The following is a 21398-nucleotide window of genomic DNA, read 5'->3' on the forward strand; positions in this document are numbered from 1 at the left end:
GACCGACGACTTCAGAGATACAGAAGTTTTTACTTCTAGAATGTAGTTTTTATGGATACAAATAAGTTGGTCAGGTAATAAAAAACTTCAACCTAGAATTCTGAAATTTCATTTGTGTAATTTTAGCTCTTATTCAAATCAATGAAATAACTGAAAACCACTGTCTTTCTAACAAAATACTATTTCTAAAAACAAGACCAAACCTTTCCACTCTGATGGTGAGCTCCTCTGTAGGTCTCTGATTTGAACATCCACCAGGCTCTTGAGACACAGTGGCCTGGCCTGAAATTTCTCCTCCTTAATTATTTAAAAAAAAAAAAGAAAGAAAGAAAAGAATTAAGAAGAATATTGCATTCAATGCCAATTTTTAAAAAGGTATATATCTTTTGGGTTACAACGTCTGTTAACAATCTTGTTTCTTAAACAATACATTTTCCCCCTAAGAATGGAGTAGGAGATAAGAAATGAGCTATTACTAGTGACAATTCTTACGTTTGGATCTGGATACAAAAGTATATAAATGGGAAATAAGGCAGCTACCCAGCTGAAAGCCACTGAGATAAAACATGAAATATTAATCTGGCAGTGAGAGATATAACAAAAGTAGACTAAGCATGCCTGGCCAGGGGTAGGCTCTACTCTAAAGAAGCATAGTCCAATATCTTTGGTATCCCATAGGGCAGCAACTAGTCAGGGACAAATGGCTACTCAGCACTGGTAATAAGGCCAATGCAGGTGAGAGACTAAATTTTTAATTGTATTTAATTTTAATTAAAATTGCCATGTGTGGCTGCGGTTATGGCATTCAATAGTGAAGCTCTAGGGACCTCCCTGGCTGTCCAGTGGTTAGGACTCTGCACTTCCACTGCAGGCGGCACGGGTTTGATACCTGGTTGGCGAACTAAGATCCGGCATGCTGTGCATCACAGTCAAAAAAAAAAAAAAAAAAAGGGTGGGGAGGGAATTCTAGAGGCCAAGTTTGATACTCAGTATCATTCTAGACTTATGATGACCCAAGGGATCTGCTTCTGCACACCACAATGATTCCTTAGAAAAGCTTTTTCGTCTACACTAGTATTCTTTTAAGGATCTCCTGAAGGACAGAATTTTGTCCTGGCCTGCTGTAGAGGATAGCTATGGTCTGGTACTCCCTTTCAGAACCTCTGCTATTTCCTTCCTTACCACTCACCATCAACTTAATTCTTCTTTACCTTTTTGATCCTTGGAAGAGCATGGACTGTGGAGCAACAGAGTCTGGGTTGAATCCTGTTGTCACTTTAGTAAATAAGTTACTTACTCTCACTGTACCTCTTCTGTAAAATGGGGACAGTAACCTCATAGAAATGTCATGAGAAGTATGTGGTAATAGAAGTAAAACGCTGAGACTTTTACTAGGACTAGCACATAGTAAGTGCTTCAGTTATTACAGCAGTAGTAGAAATATTAGAATTATTAAGCAGAACCAAAGGTACACATCTCTTCTTACCTCTGCATTCAGTGCATCACCTATGTAACTTGAAATCAGACACAGTAGGAATATTTACACTTTGGAAATTAGCAAACACTACCAATAAGGGTTTTTTATCTCCCCCCAAAAATATCGCCTTTTGTTAAATATTTACCAGCATACCATTGAATGAAACCCTTGGATAAGAAGTGGTAACCTCTGGCAGCCAGTGTGTGTTCAGTAGGAAATTAATCACTTTTCTTTAGTAAATAAAATGAATGCCAAGGACATTTGTATCTTTTTTTTTATTTTGTTGCGGTACACGGGCCTCTCACTGCTGTGGCCTCTCCCGTTGCAGAGCACAGGCTCCGGAAGCGCAGGCTCAGCAGCCATGGCTCATGGGCCCAAGCCGCTCGGCGGCACGTGGGATCCTCCTGGACTGGGGCACGAACCCGTGTCCCCTGCATCGGCAGGCGGACTCTCAACCACTGCGCCACCAGGGAAGCCCGACATTTATATCTTGTTATCAGAAAAAAAATTTAAGAAAACTTCTGAAGATAATCTGTGGACAAGCTGAAAAGAAAAGTACTGTGTGTAACTTAGGTGGATCTATGACTCATAAACAAAGAAAAATGGATAGAAATAAGCTAAAACAACTGATAAAAATCCAAACACAGGGACTTCCCTGGTGGCACAATGGTTAGGAATCTGCCTGCCAATGCAGGGGACACAGGTTCGATACCTGGTCCAAGAAGATCCCACATGCCACAGAGCAACTAAGCCCGTGCACCACAACTACTGAACCTGTGCTCTAGAGCCCGCGAGCCACAACTACTGAAAGCCCGCGTGCCTAGAGCCTGTGCTCTGCAATGAGAGGCCACCAAAATGCAATGAGAAGCCCGCGCACCACAACGAAGAGTAGCGCCCGCTCACCACAGCTAGAGAAAAGCCCGCGCGCAGCAACAAAGACCCAATGCAGCCAAAAATAAATAAATAAATGTATTTTTTAAAAAAAAATCCAAAAACAACAAAAATTTACTAGAGGACATTCTGTCTTTAGGTTTAAGAAGACAACTGGAGGGTTTTCCTGGTGGTGCAGTGGTTAAGAATCCGCCTGCCAATGCAGGGGATGCGGGTTCAAGCCCTGATCCAGGAAGATTCCCACATGCCGTGGAGCAACTAAGCCCGTGCGACACAACTACTGAGCCTGCGCTCTAGACCCTGGGAGCCACACCTACTGAGCCTGCACGCCACAACTACTGAAGCCCATGTGCCTAGAGCATGTGCTCTGCAACAAGAGAAGCCACTGCAATGAGAAGCCCGCACACCACAACAAAGAGTAGCCCCCGCTCACTGCAACTAGAGAAAGCCCACGCGCAGCAACGAAGATCCAACACAGCCAAAATTAAAAAGATAAATTAATTTAAAAAAAATGATATATTGGACTCCAACTCAAACAAACTGAAAAGCTTAGTGTAATGTAAATATTGCCTAGATAATTAATGATAAAAAGGAATTACTGTTAAACTTTCTAGGTTTCATAAGGGATAATGGTATTGTGGTTATTTTTTTAAAGTGCTTGTCTTTTAGATACCAACATTTTTTGTTTCGTTTTGTTTTTGCTGTGCCGTGTGGCTTATGCGATTTTTAGTTCCCTGACCAGGGATTGAACTCGGGCCCTAGGCAGTGACAGCACGGACTCCTAACCACTGGACCACCAGGAAATTCCCGGTACCAACATTTTTAAAGATGAAATGATATAATGCCTAAGTGTGTTCTAAATAATAAATGGCAAGGAGACGAGGAAAGGGGGCATAGATGAAACAATATTGGCCATGAATCAAAAATAGTTGGGGGACTTGTCTGGCGGTCCAGTGGTTAAGACTCCGCACTTCCACTGTAGGGGGCGCGGTTTGATCCCTGGTCAGGGAACTAGATCCTACAAGGCACGGGGTGCAGCCAAAAAAAAAGTTGGAAGACAGGCAATGGGTTCATGGGATGGGATTTCTTATACTATTTTCTCTACTTCTGTATATGTTTGAAATTTTCCATAATGAAGCTAAAAAAAAAAAAGCTACAAAGAACTGAGATTAGAGTTGCTACTCACCTCGGATAAGACAGAGTCTAACAGTTTGAGTCTAACCAAATTAATTGCCTACTAAAACAAAAACATCAACACTCTTTGTGGGAATATAATAGAATCCAGAGTGTTATGTGTAAGTCTTTAAGTAGCACTAAAGCACTCAAGTTAATGGGAAATTACAGAGCATCAAATTTCAGTTCAGTAAAGGAAGAACTTTTCTAAAAACTAGGGCTTTGACAATAGAATAGGCTTCCTAGCAAGGTACTAAGCTTCTTGTCATTAAATGTATTCAAATAGAGGCTTGATGATTATCTATCCAGGATGCTGGAGCACGATCACCTTTTAGGATACTAATATTCTAACTTCTTATCTAACCCTACATTGCCTAATACAAAGCTATATTACACAGAACAACTCTGACTGTGCATGATCCCTAATATACAGTATAAAATTTCTCCTCTGCCTTTTCTATCAACCCCTCTGCAGTCACACCTCCTACTGCTACAAGCTCTATTTTACAATTAACTTTTAATTCTAATTTTAAAAATGCAAATACTATTCTCTTAAAAGTGTATAGTATTTTATGTTATAAAAACAATTTCAAACACATCAGTTCACGTGGTCCTTTCGATATCCTCTGGCTGAGAAGAGATTTACAAAACTCATGAGTATCATAATGACAGTCCCTGAACCACAGCACAGTAGCAGAAATTACTACTATCAGCTGTTCTGGACTGTTGCCTATTTGGGTTTGAAGGACAGAGTCACTGACTTGATCCCCTTCTGCCACTAAATGACAAACATATTAAATTTAAAGTTAAATGAACGTGCAGAGGGAAAATACAGTATTCTTATTTTTAAGGATATTAATCCACGGCCTTTATAGTGAAGTGGAGTGTTTAGTGTACCCAAAAGGGTACATTAAAAATTACCTGTTGCAGAATCTGACTTTGTATCAGAAGTGGGTGGTGTCTCACAGAGCTCTACATTTCTGGACTGACAGTTTTCAGAAGTGTTGTTATGTTCAAATGAGGTGGATGGAGTAGAGACTGAACTTTCTGACTGGCCACTATCTGCCACTGATATTTCACCTTTTAACGAGTGCATCTAGGGAGAAAAAACATTGGAATTTAATTACAGATAAGAATCTAAGTTTACCATGGTATATGAGACCAAAATATGAGCAAGTCAATTTGTACTCCACAGAAGGGAGAAGTACTAAACTTTCCAAGTAAATCAATCTAAAATGTATAATCCTAAATATGACATAATCACATTATGGAATTCAACTGCAAGGTGACAAGAGCACAAAAAGATATTTAAAGCACACTGTTGATTTTTCTTACAATCAGAATTCAAGGAAAAAAGTTACAAGCTATATTAGCCATCTGCCCAAAGTGGATGCAAGTGAGAAACTAAGTAAGGTCCTTAAAACAAGTCAAGCAATATACTGTTAGGGACTTTAATGTGACAGCAACTCCCTTTTGCAACAAAATAATAGTGACTGCATTATGTGGCTGGCTGAGGGAGAAAAAGGGAAAGGAGAATAAGAAGTCACTCATGTATTAGGTACAGGCACCTCGAACTGCATAATGTTATTTTCAAAACCAGTCCAGAAAGACAGTATTTACTACCTTTTGATAGCATGGTTAGTTCCTGAATATTCAGAGTGGCTCCAAAAATATTCCAATGTCAAGTTCCTGACAAACCATTTACCCATGTTTATACAAAGAACAATTTTGTTTCTTCTCACCTGCCGGACTTTGTGGATTCTGGTAACAAGTTCATCTGCAGGAACACTTCCTGCTATTACTTCCAAGGGAATTCCACTGTCTCCAATAAAGAAACTGGATGGAACACACACTACAGGATCTGTAGAGTTTAATTAAGTCTAACAATTCATGGGAAACAAGAGAATAGTTTTATGAAACACTATTGGTAACAAAGCAAAAGAAATCATCTTTGTGAATTTCACAATATAATCAGCTAACATGTTCACAAAATAATTTCAACTACCCTATCACTATGCCTGTAATGCATGTGATATGTGAATTATGATTTACCTGTATCACATATATAAGTGGAAAACATCCACTACATTCCCCTCTATCATAACTTTTACATCTATCTTACCTCTTGCTAGCTACTTCTAACATTCCAACCAAACTGCATCATATTGCTCTCCAGCTATTCACAATTTATAAAAGTCCCCAAGGGGACTTCCCTGGTGGTCCACTGGTTAAGACTCTGCACTCCCACTGCAGGAAGCAGGGGTTCCATCCCTGGTCGTGGAACTAGGATCCTGCGTGCTGCACAGTGCAGCCAAAAAAAAAACCAACAAACTCCCCACGATTCCATTTGCTACAAGGTACTTACTGTCTCAAAGGACACTTAGTAATATAAAGTTTCCATAAACAAGAATGCATGAGTTCCTAAATAAAAATGAGTAATTTCTAATTGTCATGAATCAACCAAAAGAAAGGAAACTCCTCAAGCAAAATATATATAAAACCAATTCTTCATGGAAAGGATACAGATCTGTGAAAACTGTAGGCAGGCTTCACTGTAAAACAAAATCAAACAGAAAATCACTAGATGAATACAAGTATTTCCCAAATATTGTTTTTATAAAAATTTACTGTAGCAATTACAAGTATTTTTCTTAAACTATTAGTTCCTTTCATAGCCATCAACTGAAAGGGGAAAAACGTAATCCTTATCTCACAGACCTTTTTTGGTTTGTTTTATAATTTTCAGATTAAAGAGCACTTGTTCTTGCAACCCACACACTGGTGGCCAGATCTGGCACCTAAAAATCAACTTAGCATCTGCCCCACGTGGCTTCCTCAGCAGCAAGTATTTCTGAATACAGTATCTTAACTTGTAATAAGAAGATATTAATACCTGTGACTTACTTGTGCAAGTGATAATACTTTTATAATAACAAAGAATTCAAAAAAACCTAAATATCCACCAATAAAAACTAATGAATTGAAGCAGCAAAAAAAAAAAAAAAAAAAAACTAATGAATCACGCAATTGCAAAAAGGATAAAGGTATAAAAAGGTATGTCAAACTACTACCATTTTTGTAAAAAAGGGGAGGAAAACAAATATATTTTCTTGATTTGGTTGCCTCCAGAGAAGAGAGCTGGGTGGTCAGGGACAGGGATGGAAGAGACTTTACACTATAATACAAATAAAAGACACTGATCAATGTAGAGGAGAAATTCCAAGAATCAAATTAATGCTTCTAAGAACCAGAAATTTGCTTCATTTTCTCTGAATATAAGGCATGATTATCATAAAAACATCTAAAAATACAAAAGTATAAAGAAAAAAATTACCAAGAATCCTACCTTTTCAGAAATAACCACTGTAAACTTTTGATGCATTTCCAATCTATTTTCAATGCAGGACATAACATAAACTAACATGTTCCTAGAACATTAGGTAGCTTTGTTACTATTATATAATAAATAAAATTTACTTTTCATAATTTAAAAGACACACTAGATTCTATTAGTAGACTGTCCAAAATGAAACAAATATCAACCATCACTATACACAGGTATCCCTGCATCTAATAGAAATTTGTTTTTAAAAATACTGGATATATCAGTCTGTATATAAATCTCAACAATTCTGAAATTCTCATTTCTTCCACATTCCCAATAAACCTCTACATTCCTCCTGCCATTACTGACTCTAAAAGGTGCTTCTGGAAGAAAATGAACAATATCAATGACACAGTAGACTCTTTTAAAAAACGATTACAGCTCAATAAATATATAGTTCACTAACTGCTGCTGTTGTGAGGCAGACTATACTATGATTTGCTTTGTGATGTTTTGTTAATAAAGAAAATTTTTAAATAAAAAGTTTACAAACTTATAGGTAAATTTCTGAATATTTTAATCTTGACAGTAATTTTCATTTTGATATTACCAATATCAAAAGGACAGAACTACCACTTTAAAACTGCTAATGAATTAATGTTTCCAGGCATTTATCATTGATGGTTGCTGCTAACATAAAGAGAAACAACAGAGCATTATGTACCCTCTAATGGGAGAATGGAAGACTTACCACCATCTATGAAGTAGTCTTAAGGGGGAAAAAACCTAACCTGAATCCAACTGTCAATTTACAGAAAATAGAGGACAGAGTAATAAACTAAATGACACTAACAGAGCTGCAATGAACAAAACCTGTACTATAGGAAACTACATAACGAATGACCTGGTTTCCCAAGAAAATAAACTGCAAAGAAAAAGAGAGACACAGAAGCGAAGCCTACAGAGTAAAAGAGACTTGAGAGAGATCAATGCATCACAATGCGTGGACCTTGATGGATCCTGAACCAAACTGTAATAAATTAAATTAATAATAAAACCATGACTGATGAGAGAACTGAAAATTTGAACACTGAGTAGATATTTCAAGTTAAGAAATTAGATTCATTTTTGAAGTATTACAGTTATGTTAAAAAAATTAAGAATCCTTATCTTTCAGAGACATACCAAAATATTTATAGATGAAGTGATTTGATGACTGAGATTTATTTCAAAATTATATGGGATGAGTTGAAGTGGGTGAGGGAATAGATGAACAAGACTGACCATGAGTTGATAACTGTCAAAGTAGTTGACAGTACAAGGGGGTTCATTACACTACTCAAGCACTTCTGTGTGTGTCTGAAATTCTCTATCCCCCCCCCAAAAAAAAAAATTTAACGGGGGGAAGAGGGATGTATTAACAAATAAAACAGATTTGTGGTTATCAGGTCCTACAATGGACCTGTAAATGTCCTTATTCTTATTGAATAAAATGGTTCCATTTTCAAAAATAGGATCCAAAAGAGTGGTCAACCTTTCAGAGATATTTCAGAACCACAGTTCCTTTGCATTACTGGTGCATGTCACATACCTACTTAGCAGACCAAGAATTCATAAGTTTTTCAGTATGATATAATGAACTTGAAAAATGGCAATCAGAATTTAAGTCCCTAAAATGTCTTAGACAAAAATCAACATTCTTATAGTCTAAGAGTATCACCATAAATCACAACCAAAGACAATGGTTAAAAAATTTTTTAATTACAAGATTAAAACATAAGCAAACCTTTTGGTATCGATTTTAATAGCAACAAAACTGTTTGAAGATGCTTCTGTCACTTTCTCATCTTCCCAACTTGCAGCCATCTGTGTAGACTGCTCATCATCACCTGTAAAACATTTCAAGCATTCTTAAAACATAAGGCCAGTATCTGCTGATTCTTTTCCCTGGAAATCTGGAACTTCAAATAAAATGTAATCTCACAAATAATATTTTCTACCAAATTTGAATTTTCCATAAATGAAAAGTGTGACTTATATGCATTGTTAACATTAATGAGGGCTTCCCTGGTGGCGCAGTGGTTGAGAGTCCGCCTGCCGATGCAGGGGACGCGGGTTCGTGCTCCGGTCCGGGAAGATCCCAGATGCCGCGGAGCGGCTGGGCCCATGCGCCATGGCTGCTGAGCCTGCGCGTCCGGAGCCTGTGCTCCGCAACGGGAGAGGCCACAACAGTAAGAGGCCCGCGTACCGCAAAAAAAAAAAAAAAAAAAATAATGAAAAACAAAATACTGCTATTTAGATTATACAAAGTGTTTTCTAAATGAAGACATCCGAATTATGATGCAAATATTATCACAATAATTAGAAGTCATGGGCAGAAATGTGACTACTTTGGCTTTTCTACATATGATTTTAGAAAATAAATGTACAATACTTTTCCTTTATGCAGCATCTTTCTGTTGAGTTCAATATCCTCCACACACACCCCACTTATTTTCCAGAATTCCTCCAAGGTAGACAGAAGCAGGTGTAATCCTGTCTGCAGTTTTGGACCTGTCTTTTGTTATAGGCATACTAATTATAAAAGTTACACTGATCCAAAACTAATTATGCTGACAGAATTCAGCACGGTGGCTACTTTGGTAGAGCTACTATTGACTGGGAAGGAGGATGAAGGAGGCTCTGGGGTCTTGGAAATATTTATATCTTTTTTTAAATTAATTTTATTTTATATTAGAGCATAGTTGATTAACAATGTTGTGTTAGTTTCAGGTCTACAGCAAAGTGATTCAGTTATACATATACATGGATCTATTCTTTTTCAAATTCTTTCCCCATTTAGGTTATTACAGAGTATTGAGCAGAGTTCCCTGCGCTATACCATAGGTCCTTGTTGATTATCCATTTTAAATACAGTAGTGTGTACATGTCAATCCCAAACTCCCAATCTATCCCTACCCCCCAGTTCCCCCCTGGTAACCATAAATTCATTCTCTGTGAATCTGTTTCTATTTTGTAAATAAGTTCATCTGCATCATTTGTTTTTCAGATTCCACATATAAGTAATATCATGATAGGAAATGTTTATATCTTATCTGAATGATAGTTACACAAGTGTATTCATCTATAAAAATTCATCTAGTTGTTCACTGAATATATTTCATTTAATATACTGTATGCCATACCTCAGGGACAAAATGTTTTAAAAGTTATACCTATCAAGAAATTATTTCCATTTTAGACTTGTAATATCCAGATTTTGGCATAACCACTTATTGGTGGGCAAAGGGAAACTTACCTGAGTTAAGTCACTGAAAAATATTTCTGAGGTTAGCAGAGCTAAGTGCTTTTTCAAAGGTGAGCAACCTTTGCCAATTTACGCTTAAAAAGGCTTCAGGTCACATTTTTTGCTTTATAAAAATGAGATCTTTCTATACCTACTCTTTTGTAAGCTGCTTTCTTCCCATGTGTCTTCCCGCCTTCCCCAATTTAATCCACCCTTAGCCTTCCCCATTTCAGTTATCTGTTAATGGGTAACACCATCCTTTCAGTTCTCAGGCCAAAAAGTTTAGTTATTCTTGCCTTCAACTGACGGTATCTCCAAAATATATCCAGGGACTTCCCCGGCAGTCCAGTGGTTAAGACTCTGCGCTTCCAGTGCAATGGGTGCGGGTTTGAGCCCTGGTAGGGGAACTAATATCCCGCATGCTGTGTGGCACGGCCAAAAAATTAAAAAAAAAAAAAAAAATATATATATATATATATATATATATATTTTTTTTTTTTTTTTTTAAAGTACCTTTCTTTAAAAAGTCAGATCAGGGACTTCCCTGGCGGTCCAGTGGTTAGGACTCCACGCTCTCACTGCCGAGGGCCAGGGTTCAATTTCAATCCCTGGTGGGGGAGCTAAGATCCCACCACAAACTGTGCGGCCCAGCCAAAAATAAAATAAAAAGTCAGATTACATCAACTCTCTGATCAAAATTCTACAATAGCTCCCTATTTCCCTCGGAGTAAAAGCAAAAAGTCTTTACAAATGACCTCAGGCCTTCAGTTACCTCTCTGACCTCATTTCCTTTTATTTTTTTGCTGTCCCTTTCCTTCCTATCCCTTTCCTTTCTATTCCTCAAATATTAAAGACATTCTTGCCATAGGTCTGTGTACTAGTTGTTTCCTCTGCCTGGAATATTCTTCCCCCAGATACCTACATGGTTAACTCTCAACTCCCTTAAGTCCTTGCTCAAATATTATCTTCTCAATACAAACTTTCCCTAATCACTACTTTAAAATTAAACACTTCAGGGAGTTCCCTGGTGGTCCAGTGGTTAGGACTTGGTGCTTTCACTGAGGGGACCCAGGTTCAATCCCTGGTGGGGGAACTATGATCCCACAAGCCGCACAGCATGGCAAAAAAATAAAATAAAATAAAATTACACACTTCAGATATTCCCAAAGCTCCCTCACTTCCTGCTTTTTTTTTCTGTAATGCTTATTACCTTCTAATAGACTATGCGTTTTACTTATTATGTTTACTGTTTATTGTCTGTCTCCCTGCATTAGAATGCATGTTTCATGAGAGCAAGGATTGTGTTCCTTTTTATTTACTGATATAACTCAAATGCCTACAACAGAACCTGGCCTACAGTAAAATACCTGGAATATAGCAGGCTCTCAATAAGTATTTTGTGGAATGAATAGCTAAATTCCTGGTATAGTATCTTGGCATGCCTACAAAAAGTTGACTAATGCTGCACAGTTGAAAATATTTTTTGTGAAATGAAATACAGGAATATTCAGTAATAAGGGGCTTGAGAAATCTGGCCACGGAAAAGTAGACAGGGACTAGAATGCACCCACAGACCAAGACCAAAAGAATGCCCATTAGCAGACCCCTAGATGTTGAAGCAGCAAACGGGAAAACTTTTATTTGCAGTGAGATCATTCTGAGCACATCTTCAGACACTATGGGGTGAGGAGAGATGTAAAATTCCAAGTAAATGACAGGACTTTCAACCTAGAAAACAGCTATATAGGAACATTTTTACTAAACTTAGAGAAGGCTGTGAGGTGATAGGGATCTTTTTCATTCATTCTTTCTTTCATACATTCACTACTTTATTCCACATTTACGTTGTGCTAGGCACTGAGCTACAAACTAAATATAAAACAAGTGAGATACTGTATGCCCTCAGTGGAGCTTAAAATCTAAAGATACAAAAAAAAGTACTTGTTTGGTCACCCTCTCTGAGGTGATATTTAAGGTAAGACCTAAAGGATGCAAGAGCTGAGCCATGCCACAAGCCAGAAGAGTTCACTACACAGAAGGAATTTCCATGTAGGGAAAGGTCTGTGTAATTACGAGTCTTGTGAACAACAGGGCGCAGGAGACAAGACGAGACTGAAGAGTTAAGGGTCCAGAGATGACGCCCACACTTAGGTTTCTCCAACTGGATGTAAGGTGGTGCCATTTACTTAGAACACTGGGGGGAAAAAAAACAGGTTCAAGCAGTAATACTTTTAGGCTTGAGAATCCTGTGAGGCATCCAAGTGGGGATGTCAAGTTGGTGCCTGGAAGGATGGATCTGCCACTTCTCAGGCCAATGTCCTTCACTCCCTCACCCATGCTGTACGACGTAGATAGGGTCTCAAGTGTTCCATCCCCACTAGCAATATCTGTCCATGAGTCAGGCTAGTGCAGCAGCAGCTGCCTGACCAAAAGTGATGGAAGACTGAATGGAATTACATTAACTCAGTAAGAGTTATCTTAACACTTCTGGGTGGGATTATTAATCACCAACTTCAGTACCTTTAGTTTCTTATTTTTAATTAAATTATGAACTATGCTGTGGAGTTAGGTGGGCCAAAGGTTTTAGGAGAAAACATTACATCCTTGGTGGTATGAGCAGTATCCAAAAGTAAAGCCACTTAAAAGAATAGTACAGGACTTCCCTGTTGGTGCAGTGGTTTAGAGTCCGCCTGCCAATGCAGGGGACAAGTGTTTGTGCCCTGGTCTGGGAAGATCCCACATGCCACGGAGCGGCTGGGCCCGTGAGCCATGGCCGCTGAGCCTGCGCGTCCAGAGCCTGTGCTCCGCAACAGGAGAGGCCACAGCAGTGAGAGGCCCACGTACCGCAAAAAAAATAAATAAAAAAGAATAGTACAAACTCTGAAGCAAAAAGCTGTAGACCCGACAATCAGTAACTCCAACCTAGAAAAACTCAACTGGTCAAAACCTAAAGGGTTTTTTAGTCTATTTTAACCAAAAAAAGAGGCATGAAATAGTGTCTGTCAGTCACGGAGATTTTAGCCAACTAGCAACACTAGTCAGTGAACCCACACCTCTACTTCAGAATCCTTGTCAGATTATTCTGTCTTCCCAAGAATAGAATCAAAATCTTCAGTTTTATTTCTTTCAACTTACACAGCTATAATACTCTGAAAATCCTTGTTAACTCGTTGACTTAACTAGTAGTAATCTCTCTAGTCTCTTAACATCAATCCTACATATTCTTTAATTCATCCATGAAAATTTCAGTAAAATACAAACAATCTACCTAAAATGCTTCCCACTGGAGTAGTTACATGAAGCAAAGGCTACCCTTAAGACCACTCCTTCCAACTATAAAGACTCCTTCCAACTATTATATCTTTTTAATTTTCAGTGAGTTGGTATATTACTATCGTGGTCTCAGACCTAAGAAAATCATGAGTTCTGGCTGTATTCTTCAAAGTCAAGAACAGAGGTCTAAGCAATCTATAAGTGTTGCAGTTTCATGACTCCACTGTCTACATACTCCTGGAGTGACACTAATCCTACCTAATCTTGGAGATTAACTTCCTAAAACTCTAGAAAAACCAACAGTATTTTCAATGAGTCAAAGGACTGACTCCTTCGGCAGATTGCTAACAGTCCTCCTGCAAACATTCAACAGTCACTGATACTCTAAAAGCATACGACAGGGCTTCCCTGGTGGCGCAGTGGTTAAGAATCCGCCTGCCAATGCAGGGGACACGGGTTCAAGCCGTGGTCAGGGAAGATGCCACATGCCGCGGAGCAACTAAGCCCGTGCGCCACAACTACTCAGCCTGCGCTCTACAGCCCAAGAGCCACAACTACTCAGCCTGAGCTCTAGAGCCCTCAAGCCACAACTACTAAGCCCATGTGCCACAACTACTGAAGCTCCTGTGCCTAGAGCCCGTGCTCCACAAGAGAAGCCACCACAATGAGAAGCCCGTGCACTGCAACGAAGAGTAGCCCCGGCTCACCACAACTAGAGAAGGCCTGAGCACAGCAACGAAGACCAAATGCAGCCAAAGATAAAATAAATAAAATAAATAAATGTATAAAAGAAAAAAATAAATAAAAGCATAAGATACATGCTCATCAGTAGAAAGTTAATTGAAGAATGTATGTATTATATATACACACAAAGCCCTAAAGATCTATAACTTTATTTTTCTATTGTAATAATTAGCACTACTGTTTCCAAATGGGTTTCCAAATATGTGTTAATTAAATCTAGCATTTCTTCTTTCAAATTAACTGGTTAGCCCAGGAGTGCCTTCTAGGAACCTTTGGACACCATCAAATGTGTTTTCTGTTTAAAAATATGACTACCATAATCCTAGATTTCCTGATTTCTACACCAATTTCAATAACTACCTAAATTCTACAATTGTTCAGCTTTTTTCTTGAGAAATAAAGAAGACACTCTTTTGGAAGCTGCTAAAAAAAAAAATCTGTCAAGACAAGATATAAATCCTTTTTGTGACACTGGTGTATGTCATTTAACCACTGTGGATGTAAGTTCCCTCATCTATAAAATGGGCATAATAAGCCCTGTTCTACCAACTGCCAGGATCAATTGAGATTATATATGAAAAACACAACTTAAAATGTCATTAAAACCATTACTGTACTCTTAATAAGCATACTAAGTATCATTAATTTTCCTTTCCCTTCTCTCTTTTTTTTTAAAATAAATCAGGACTACTTTTATAAAATAAATGTATTTATTTATTTTTGGCTGCATTGCATCTTCATTGCTGCGCACGGGCTTTCTCCAGTTACAAAGACCGGGGACTACTCTTCTTTGCGGTGCAAGGGCTTCTCATTGCGGTGGCTTCTCTTGTTGCATACCATAGGCTCTAGGCGTGTGGGCTTCAGTAGTTGTGGCACATGGGCTCAGTAGTTGTGGCTTGCGGGCTCTAGAGCACAGGCCCAGTAGTTGTGGCACACGGACTTAGCTGCTCCGCGGCATGTGACATCTTCCCAGACCAGGGATGGAGCCTGTGTCCCCTGCACTGGCAGGCAGATTCCTAACGACTGTGCCACCAGGGAAGCCCTCCTTTCCCTTTTAATCCACTTATTTCCTTACAGGTTTACCACAGTTACTTATTTATGTGAAATATAACTCTATAAAAGCGTAAGAGAATGTAAACTACTCCAGCTCTTCTAATTAACAGCACTGGGCTTACATCTTACATTTTAGCATAATTTAAAACAATTCAAAATTCCAGATTTAATGTTAAATGAAACTCATATTCCAGCAACTTGCTCTTCACTGCAATGCATAAAGTTATAGGGCTATTACCTAGCCTTCCAAGTCATGAGTTAATGATGAATAAACCGTTACTAAACACAAATAGTTGAAATAATACACCTCAAATTAACGGTAGTCACGAACACTGATTTGGTTCATGTAATGAGGACCAGCAAAACCTCACAGAAGCAAAGGTTTACGGTAAATCTAGAAGATTTCAGTAATAAAATACGGAGCAAAATAACCCAGAGCAACACGGCGTAAATGATTTAGTACACCTTCTGAAACTGTAGCTATGAGACTAGGAAGACAACAAAAAGAACCAAGGCTGGTGTGTCTACTTCTTCTAAACAAATGGTTTAAAAAAAAAAATCAACTTGCAAGAAAGTAAGTATTCCACATTTGATTCACCACTCCCCTATCACTGTAAAAAAAAAAATCAAACCTATATAGACCTCAAAAGTTTGCGTTTCAGGAACATACGAAAGCCAGTAACCGTGAACATCAGGTGCTTTCTCTTTGTTGATTACCGATGACACAGCTTTCTTCCTGACAGCCCACAACTAATTACAAGTAAAACTGCCTGCCTAATGGCCTGGCTCTCTTCCCACCTACACACTAACTACACGGGCGTTAAAGCCTCCCCAAGTGGATCCTCGAGGACAGAGCGCCCTACCCGGGGGGCCCGGGAGGCGACGATGGCGTCAGTGTACGCGCGGGGTCAGGCTCGGCGGGGCGCTGCGGGCTGAGCGGCGAAGGCCTGCTCCACCCGTCCCCTCGCCCCGCGCAGTGAGGTGACCGCGGGGCTCGGCGCGCTTTGGGAGCGAAGCCGGGGCCGTGCCTCCCGCCGGGGACCGGGAGAAGCGGGCGGTGGGGGGGCCAGGCCCGGTGCGCTCCAAACGGACGGAGGAGGAGCTGAGACGCCAGGGAGACGGGCAGCCCGGGCCTCTCGGCGTCCGGAGGAAAAGCTGGGGGCCCCTGGGATTAGAAGTAGGCCGGAGGGGGTGTCCCGGCCACGTCTCGCTCCCTCGCCTCCTTCACCTGCCACGAACACCACGAAGACCGCGCCGCTCCTCTTGGCCAACGCGATGGCGGCCGGAATGGCGCCCTGGAACCACAGCATCGCTGCCCTCGGGCACAGGCGCTCTCTCGGTGTGTAGTCGCCTCGGTCCCGGAGCTGGCCCCGCCCTCTCCGTCGTTGGGCCCCGCGGCCCGCCTCCGGCTTCGCACCGGCGCGCAAGCCCGTCAGCGGCCCCCAGGACGCGCGCAAGCGCGCAGGCCGAGGCGCGCCCCGCGACACATGACGCCACGCGTCGCCGTCGGCACCGCGCCCCCGTGCCTTGTCTCGTTGGCAAGTCGGTGCGTGCGGGCGCCCGCGAGGCCGCAGGCCCTGCAGTCGCGGAAGTGGAAGGAGGCAGCGGAAAGGATGACTAATCGCTAAGTGGCGGCGGCGGCGCCTTCCTGAGGCATGACGGGAATTGTAGTCTTCTTAGGCTTGGTTCCTTTAATGTGGGAAATGTCACTGTGGTTTCCCGGACAAGGCTAAGGGGGCAGCAGTGAGAACCACTTCACAATCTGTAAAGAGGAGAAGTGGCGTTAGTCACCGGGAGATGCCCTTCTCGGCATTACTGAGACCTTAAATGTGGAGGAAATCATCCCCGCCCCGGGTGGAACCCTGCGTAGTGGGACCATGTAATTGTGTATTATGATTAGTGGTCATTGTGCAATAGGGTGGGTGTCTCTCGGTATAGAACTAAACGGGCTTTGTAGGGATTTACTGCAAGGCTTTGATTTCTATTGGACTTAATTTATCAGCTCAACCTTGAAGAAAAGAACCACAGCAGTCACCTTCTGTAATACCGTACAGCCCGTGTACCTGAGGGGAGGTATTGGTTGAACGCAGACCTTGAGTAATTTCATTGTGGTTGGTTAGAGATCATTCCAAACCTCAAAACGCTTAGCTACGCTGTTGCCACAGCTGCTTTCGAAAGTAAGTCAAAAGCAGAGAATAGATAATGATGTATTTTCCAGCTACTTTTCAAGGTAATACAAAAGAGAAGAATAGATAATTTTGTTTACCATGACAGAGTACTGTGATCAAGATAGGGCACTTTGTGGTTGGTTGCCATTAAAATGAAAACTGATTCATACTTAATACTTTCTTGAAATTACATGGTCTCTATTAACTATTGGCTAAAGCCTTGTATGGTTTATTTAAAGTTGCATACGCTATTATATTAGATATCCTACATCATTTAAATTTCTCTTACAGCAGTACAGTCATTTAACAATCCTTGCAGGGTTAAGGAGGAGCTACATCTGAAAATATCCCTTTCCTACAAATATTTAACCAAAAATAGCTAACATTCTTTCCGATTTTTTTTTTTTTTTTTTTGGCTGCATTGGGCCTTCATTGCTCCGCACGGGCTTTCTCTAGTTGCGGTGAGCGGGGGCTACTCTCTTCGTTGCGCTGCGCGGGCTTCTCACTGTAGTGGTTTCTCTCGTTGCGGAGCACGAGCTCTAGGCGCGCCGGGCTTCAGTAGTTGCAGCACACAGGTTCAGTAGTTGCAGCACTCGGGCTCTAGGTGTGCAGGCTTCAGTAGTTGTGGCACGCAAACTCAGTAGTTGTGGCGCATGGACTTAGTTGCTCCGCGGCCTGTGGGATCTTCCCGGACCAGGGATCGAACTCGTGTTCCCTGCATTGGCAGGCGGATTCTTAACCACTGCGCCACCAGGGAAGTCCCTCTTTCTGATTTTTATTTACACTTTTCCAACCAGGCCTCTCATACAGTGTCATTATAAACCGAAATATAATGCTGATTACAGACAGTTGCTGCTTACATAGGACACCATGCCTCAGGAAGAATTAGAGTTGATCTTCAACATCAACTTTAAATGGATTCCTTGTGATTCCACCAACATATATATCCGTTTGGTAGAGCAATGTCTTTATTTCTAATGTTAGAATTAATATTAGAAGAATCATTCATAGCCTTTCACTCATTCATCAATTATTTATTGCTCATCTGCTATGAACTAGGCATTGTACCTGGCATTGATAAGAAGGTGAGGCAGTCAGACAAAGGCCCTGCCTTTGTGACTGCACAGTCTAAAGAGGAAGACAAGTGATGATGCATGCCACAAGAGGGGAAATTCTGAGTCCTTCAGAAATGTGATGATGTGACCCGACATGGATAGCAGGGTTTAGAAAAGACCTTTCTGAGGAGATGGCATGTGAGGGGAAAGCTAGCTAGGTGAAGGAGACCATTCGAGATAGAGGAAACAGCAGTGTGAAGGCTTCGAAGCAAATGAGAAAGTACCCTTGAAGAACTGAAAAATGTCCAGTGTGACTAGAACATACAAAGAGTTGTATGGTGTAAATGAGGCTGGAAAGATAGCAAGGTTAGCTCATCCAGGGCCTTGGAAGTCATGTTAAGGATTGCAGACATTTTTCTAAGAATTGTAGAAAACCATTGAAGAATTTTAAACTGAGGAGTTACACATAAGATGCGTGTTTTTAATATGCAGCTATGCTGCAGTTTTAGTGGATTGTATTGGAAGTGGAAAGGGTGAAAGTGAAGAGACTGGTTAAGAACCCAGAAGTGGGTGCTTTCGAGAATTTTGGAAGCAGACCCAATAGGTTTTGTTGATCAATTAGCTATGGAATTTGAGGAAGGAGGAGTCAAGAAGAGATCTTGGGTTTCTGTTTTGAGAAACTGTATAGAAGACGGTAGTGTGATAGGGACCACTGAAGGAAGAGCAGGTAGGTGGGGACGTGGGCATGAAGATGTGAGTTCAATATTATTAGCCATGTGTTTGAAGTGCTGGAGAGACAGCAGGAGGAGATGTTAAGTAGGCAGATAGATGTCAGGTTGGGAGCTCAGAAAACTGTTCTTACCTCGAGATAGGAATGTGAGATTTCTCTACATACAGGGGATAACTGAAGCTCTGGAGGATGTTCTCACTTATGGTGTGTGCAAAATGAGGTAAGACAAGAGTTATGACGGAGGTCTTAAGACTTCCGACATCTATAGCGTTGTGTAGGAAAGTACAAACCAGTAACAGAGACTTAGGAAAGGTATGGGGGTATGTTGAGGGGGGAGGGGGAGAATGGGAGCTTGTGATACCAAAGAAGCCAAGGGTAGAGAGATTTTTGAGAAGGGAGTGGGAAGCTGCTGTGTTGAATGCTGCTCTCAGGTCAAGTTAAATAAGATTTTTGAATGTCCATTGTTTTTAGCAATATGAAGGTGATTATCAACTTAGCAAGAGGGGTTTTGATGGGTTCTTCTGTGTGGAAGCCAGATGGCAATGGGTTGAAGAGTAAAGGGAGATAGGGAGGGGGTGTCAGTAATTGTGAAGAGAAGGAGGAAGAAAGGACATTAGCTGGACAGGGATTTGGACTGAGAAAAACAGCTTTTTTAAAGAGAGAAACTTGTACCCTATCAAGTATTGATGGAAAGGAGCTAGTCTTGGAGAGATTGAATACACAGGAAACAGGGAGGCCCCTAGGAAGATGAGAGGGAATATGTGATATATGGCGAATTCTGCTAATAGCCCACCCAACAATCATGCTTCTACCACGCCCCCCATTTTTCTTTGCTGGCAGAGTTTCCCCACTGAGAGGGAAACTGCTAGATACCTGGGTTTTTTTTGGTTTTTTTGTGGTACGCAGTCCTGTCACTGTTGTGGCCTCTCCCGTTGCAGAGCACAGGCCCCGGACGCGCAGGCTCAGCGGCCATGGCTCACGGGCCCAGACGCTCCGCGGCATGTGGGATCCTCCCGGACCAGGGCACGAACCCGTGTCCCCTGCATCGGCAGGCGGACTCTCAAGCACTGCGCCACCAGGGAAGCCCCTAGATACCTGTTTTTTTCAACCTCCTCTTAGAGCCAGTAGGACTTCGTGGGAAGTGGGGATTGGGGTGGAGGCAGTTCTAGGAGAAGTTTTCCTTAAAAAAAAGACACATGGAAGAAAGCACAACCCTTCTCCGTGTGCCTATGCTGCCTGGTACTGCTATGGCCAGAGGAACGACATTGCCAACTCTCTGAGAATGGTAGAATGGAATATGGAAAGCACCCGTGTCTGTGATAACTCAAGTCCTGTCTTGTGGGAGAACAACTGTCCTCATAGGTTAGGCTATTCTGTAAGTCGGATATTGCTTCTTGTAATCACCACCATTCTAAACAAACTGGGATGGGATCCAGAGCACAGGCAGACAGAAGAGATACCCTTTCCATATTAACAGGAAGAAGAGTGGAAAAATAACTTTGGACATAAAGAAGCTTATAAGTTTCAGGACAGTTAAGTTGAGGAAGTTTTCATCCGAATGCTGGATCCTATGAAGGAGAGGTCATTTGCTGAGAGTGATGGGGAAGGTAAGGAAATTGGCGCCTTGAAGTTCGGAGCAACGTCTGAAATAATACTGAGGAGTGTTGAAAGGCAAGGGCCGAGGGAAACAGTGTGCCAGGCAGGGCTGAGGGCCCAGTGAGATTGGTGGCCCCGATTTTTCCCAGTTGTGTGATTTTCTTCAGTGATCACTCAGTTCCTGGGGTACAAGCGCTGAGGATGTGGAGACTTGGATTTACATAGGGCCTAGACAGCACGAGAAAGGACAAAGGAACAAGGGAATTGAGGAGATTAGCAAGAGTGAGTGATGTGATGGACCAGGGAATCTAAGCTGAGTGGGAAGGCAAGTGAGTGCAGAAAGGAGACCATGGATACCAAAAATAAGTCAGGTTGGGGGCAGGCAATGGCCTGAAGGGCAAGGAGTAGGCAAGAGACTCGTCAGCAATATGGGATTTAATTTTAATTTTATTTATTTATATTTTGGCCACACTGAGCAGCTTGCGGGATCTTAGATCCCTGACCAGTGCTCCCAGCAGTGGAAGCGCGGAGTCCTAACCACTGGACCGCCAGGGAAGTCCCCAGCAATATGGAATTTTAAAATGGTCAATCTTCTGGGTGCGGGGGAAAAACAAACCTAGTCAGGAA

The 21398-nt window shown here is 41.2% G+C and overlaps 1 protein-coding gene across 1 annotated transcript in view; it reads right to left on the minus strand.

The window, feature by feature from the left end:
* The window catches only part of UBXN4 (UBX domain protein 4), a 34486-nt gene extending 17672 nt beyond the window's left edge, over positions 1-16814 (minus strand). The window contains exons 1-6 of the mRNA XM_032636899.1: positions 16451-16814; positions 8653-8755; positions 6065-6093; positions 5284-5402; positions 4463-4637; positions 204-297 (exon numbers count right to left, since the gene is read on the minus strand). Of these exons, the coding sequence (XP_032492790.1) occupies positions 204-297; positions 4463-4637; positions 5284-5402; positions 6065-6093; positions 8653-8755; positions 16451-16532 (602 nt within the window). The 5' untranslated portion in view covers positions 16533-16814. The remainder of the gene's footprint in view (positions 1-203; positions 298-4462; positions 4638-5283; positions 5403-6064; positions 6094-8652; positions 8756-16450) is intronic.
* Between the last annotated feature and the right edge of the window lie 4584 nt (positions 16815-21398).

This window comes from Phocoena sinus, chromosome 7 (genome assembly GCF_008692025.1).
Source record: "Phocoena sinus isolate mPhoSin1 chromosome 7, mPhoSin1.pri, whole genome shotgun sequence".
NCBI lineage: Eukaryota > Metazoa > Chordata > Mammalia > Artiodactyla > Phocoenidae > Phocoena > Phocoena sinus.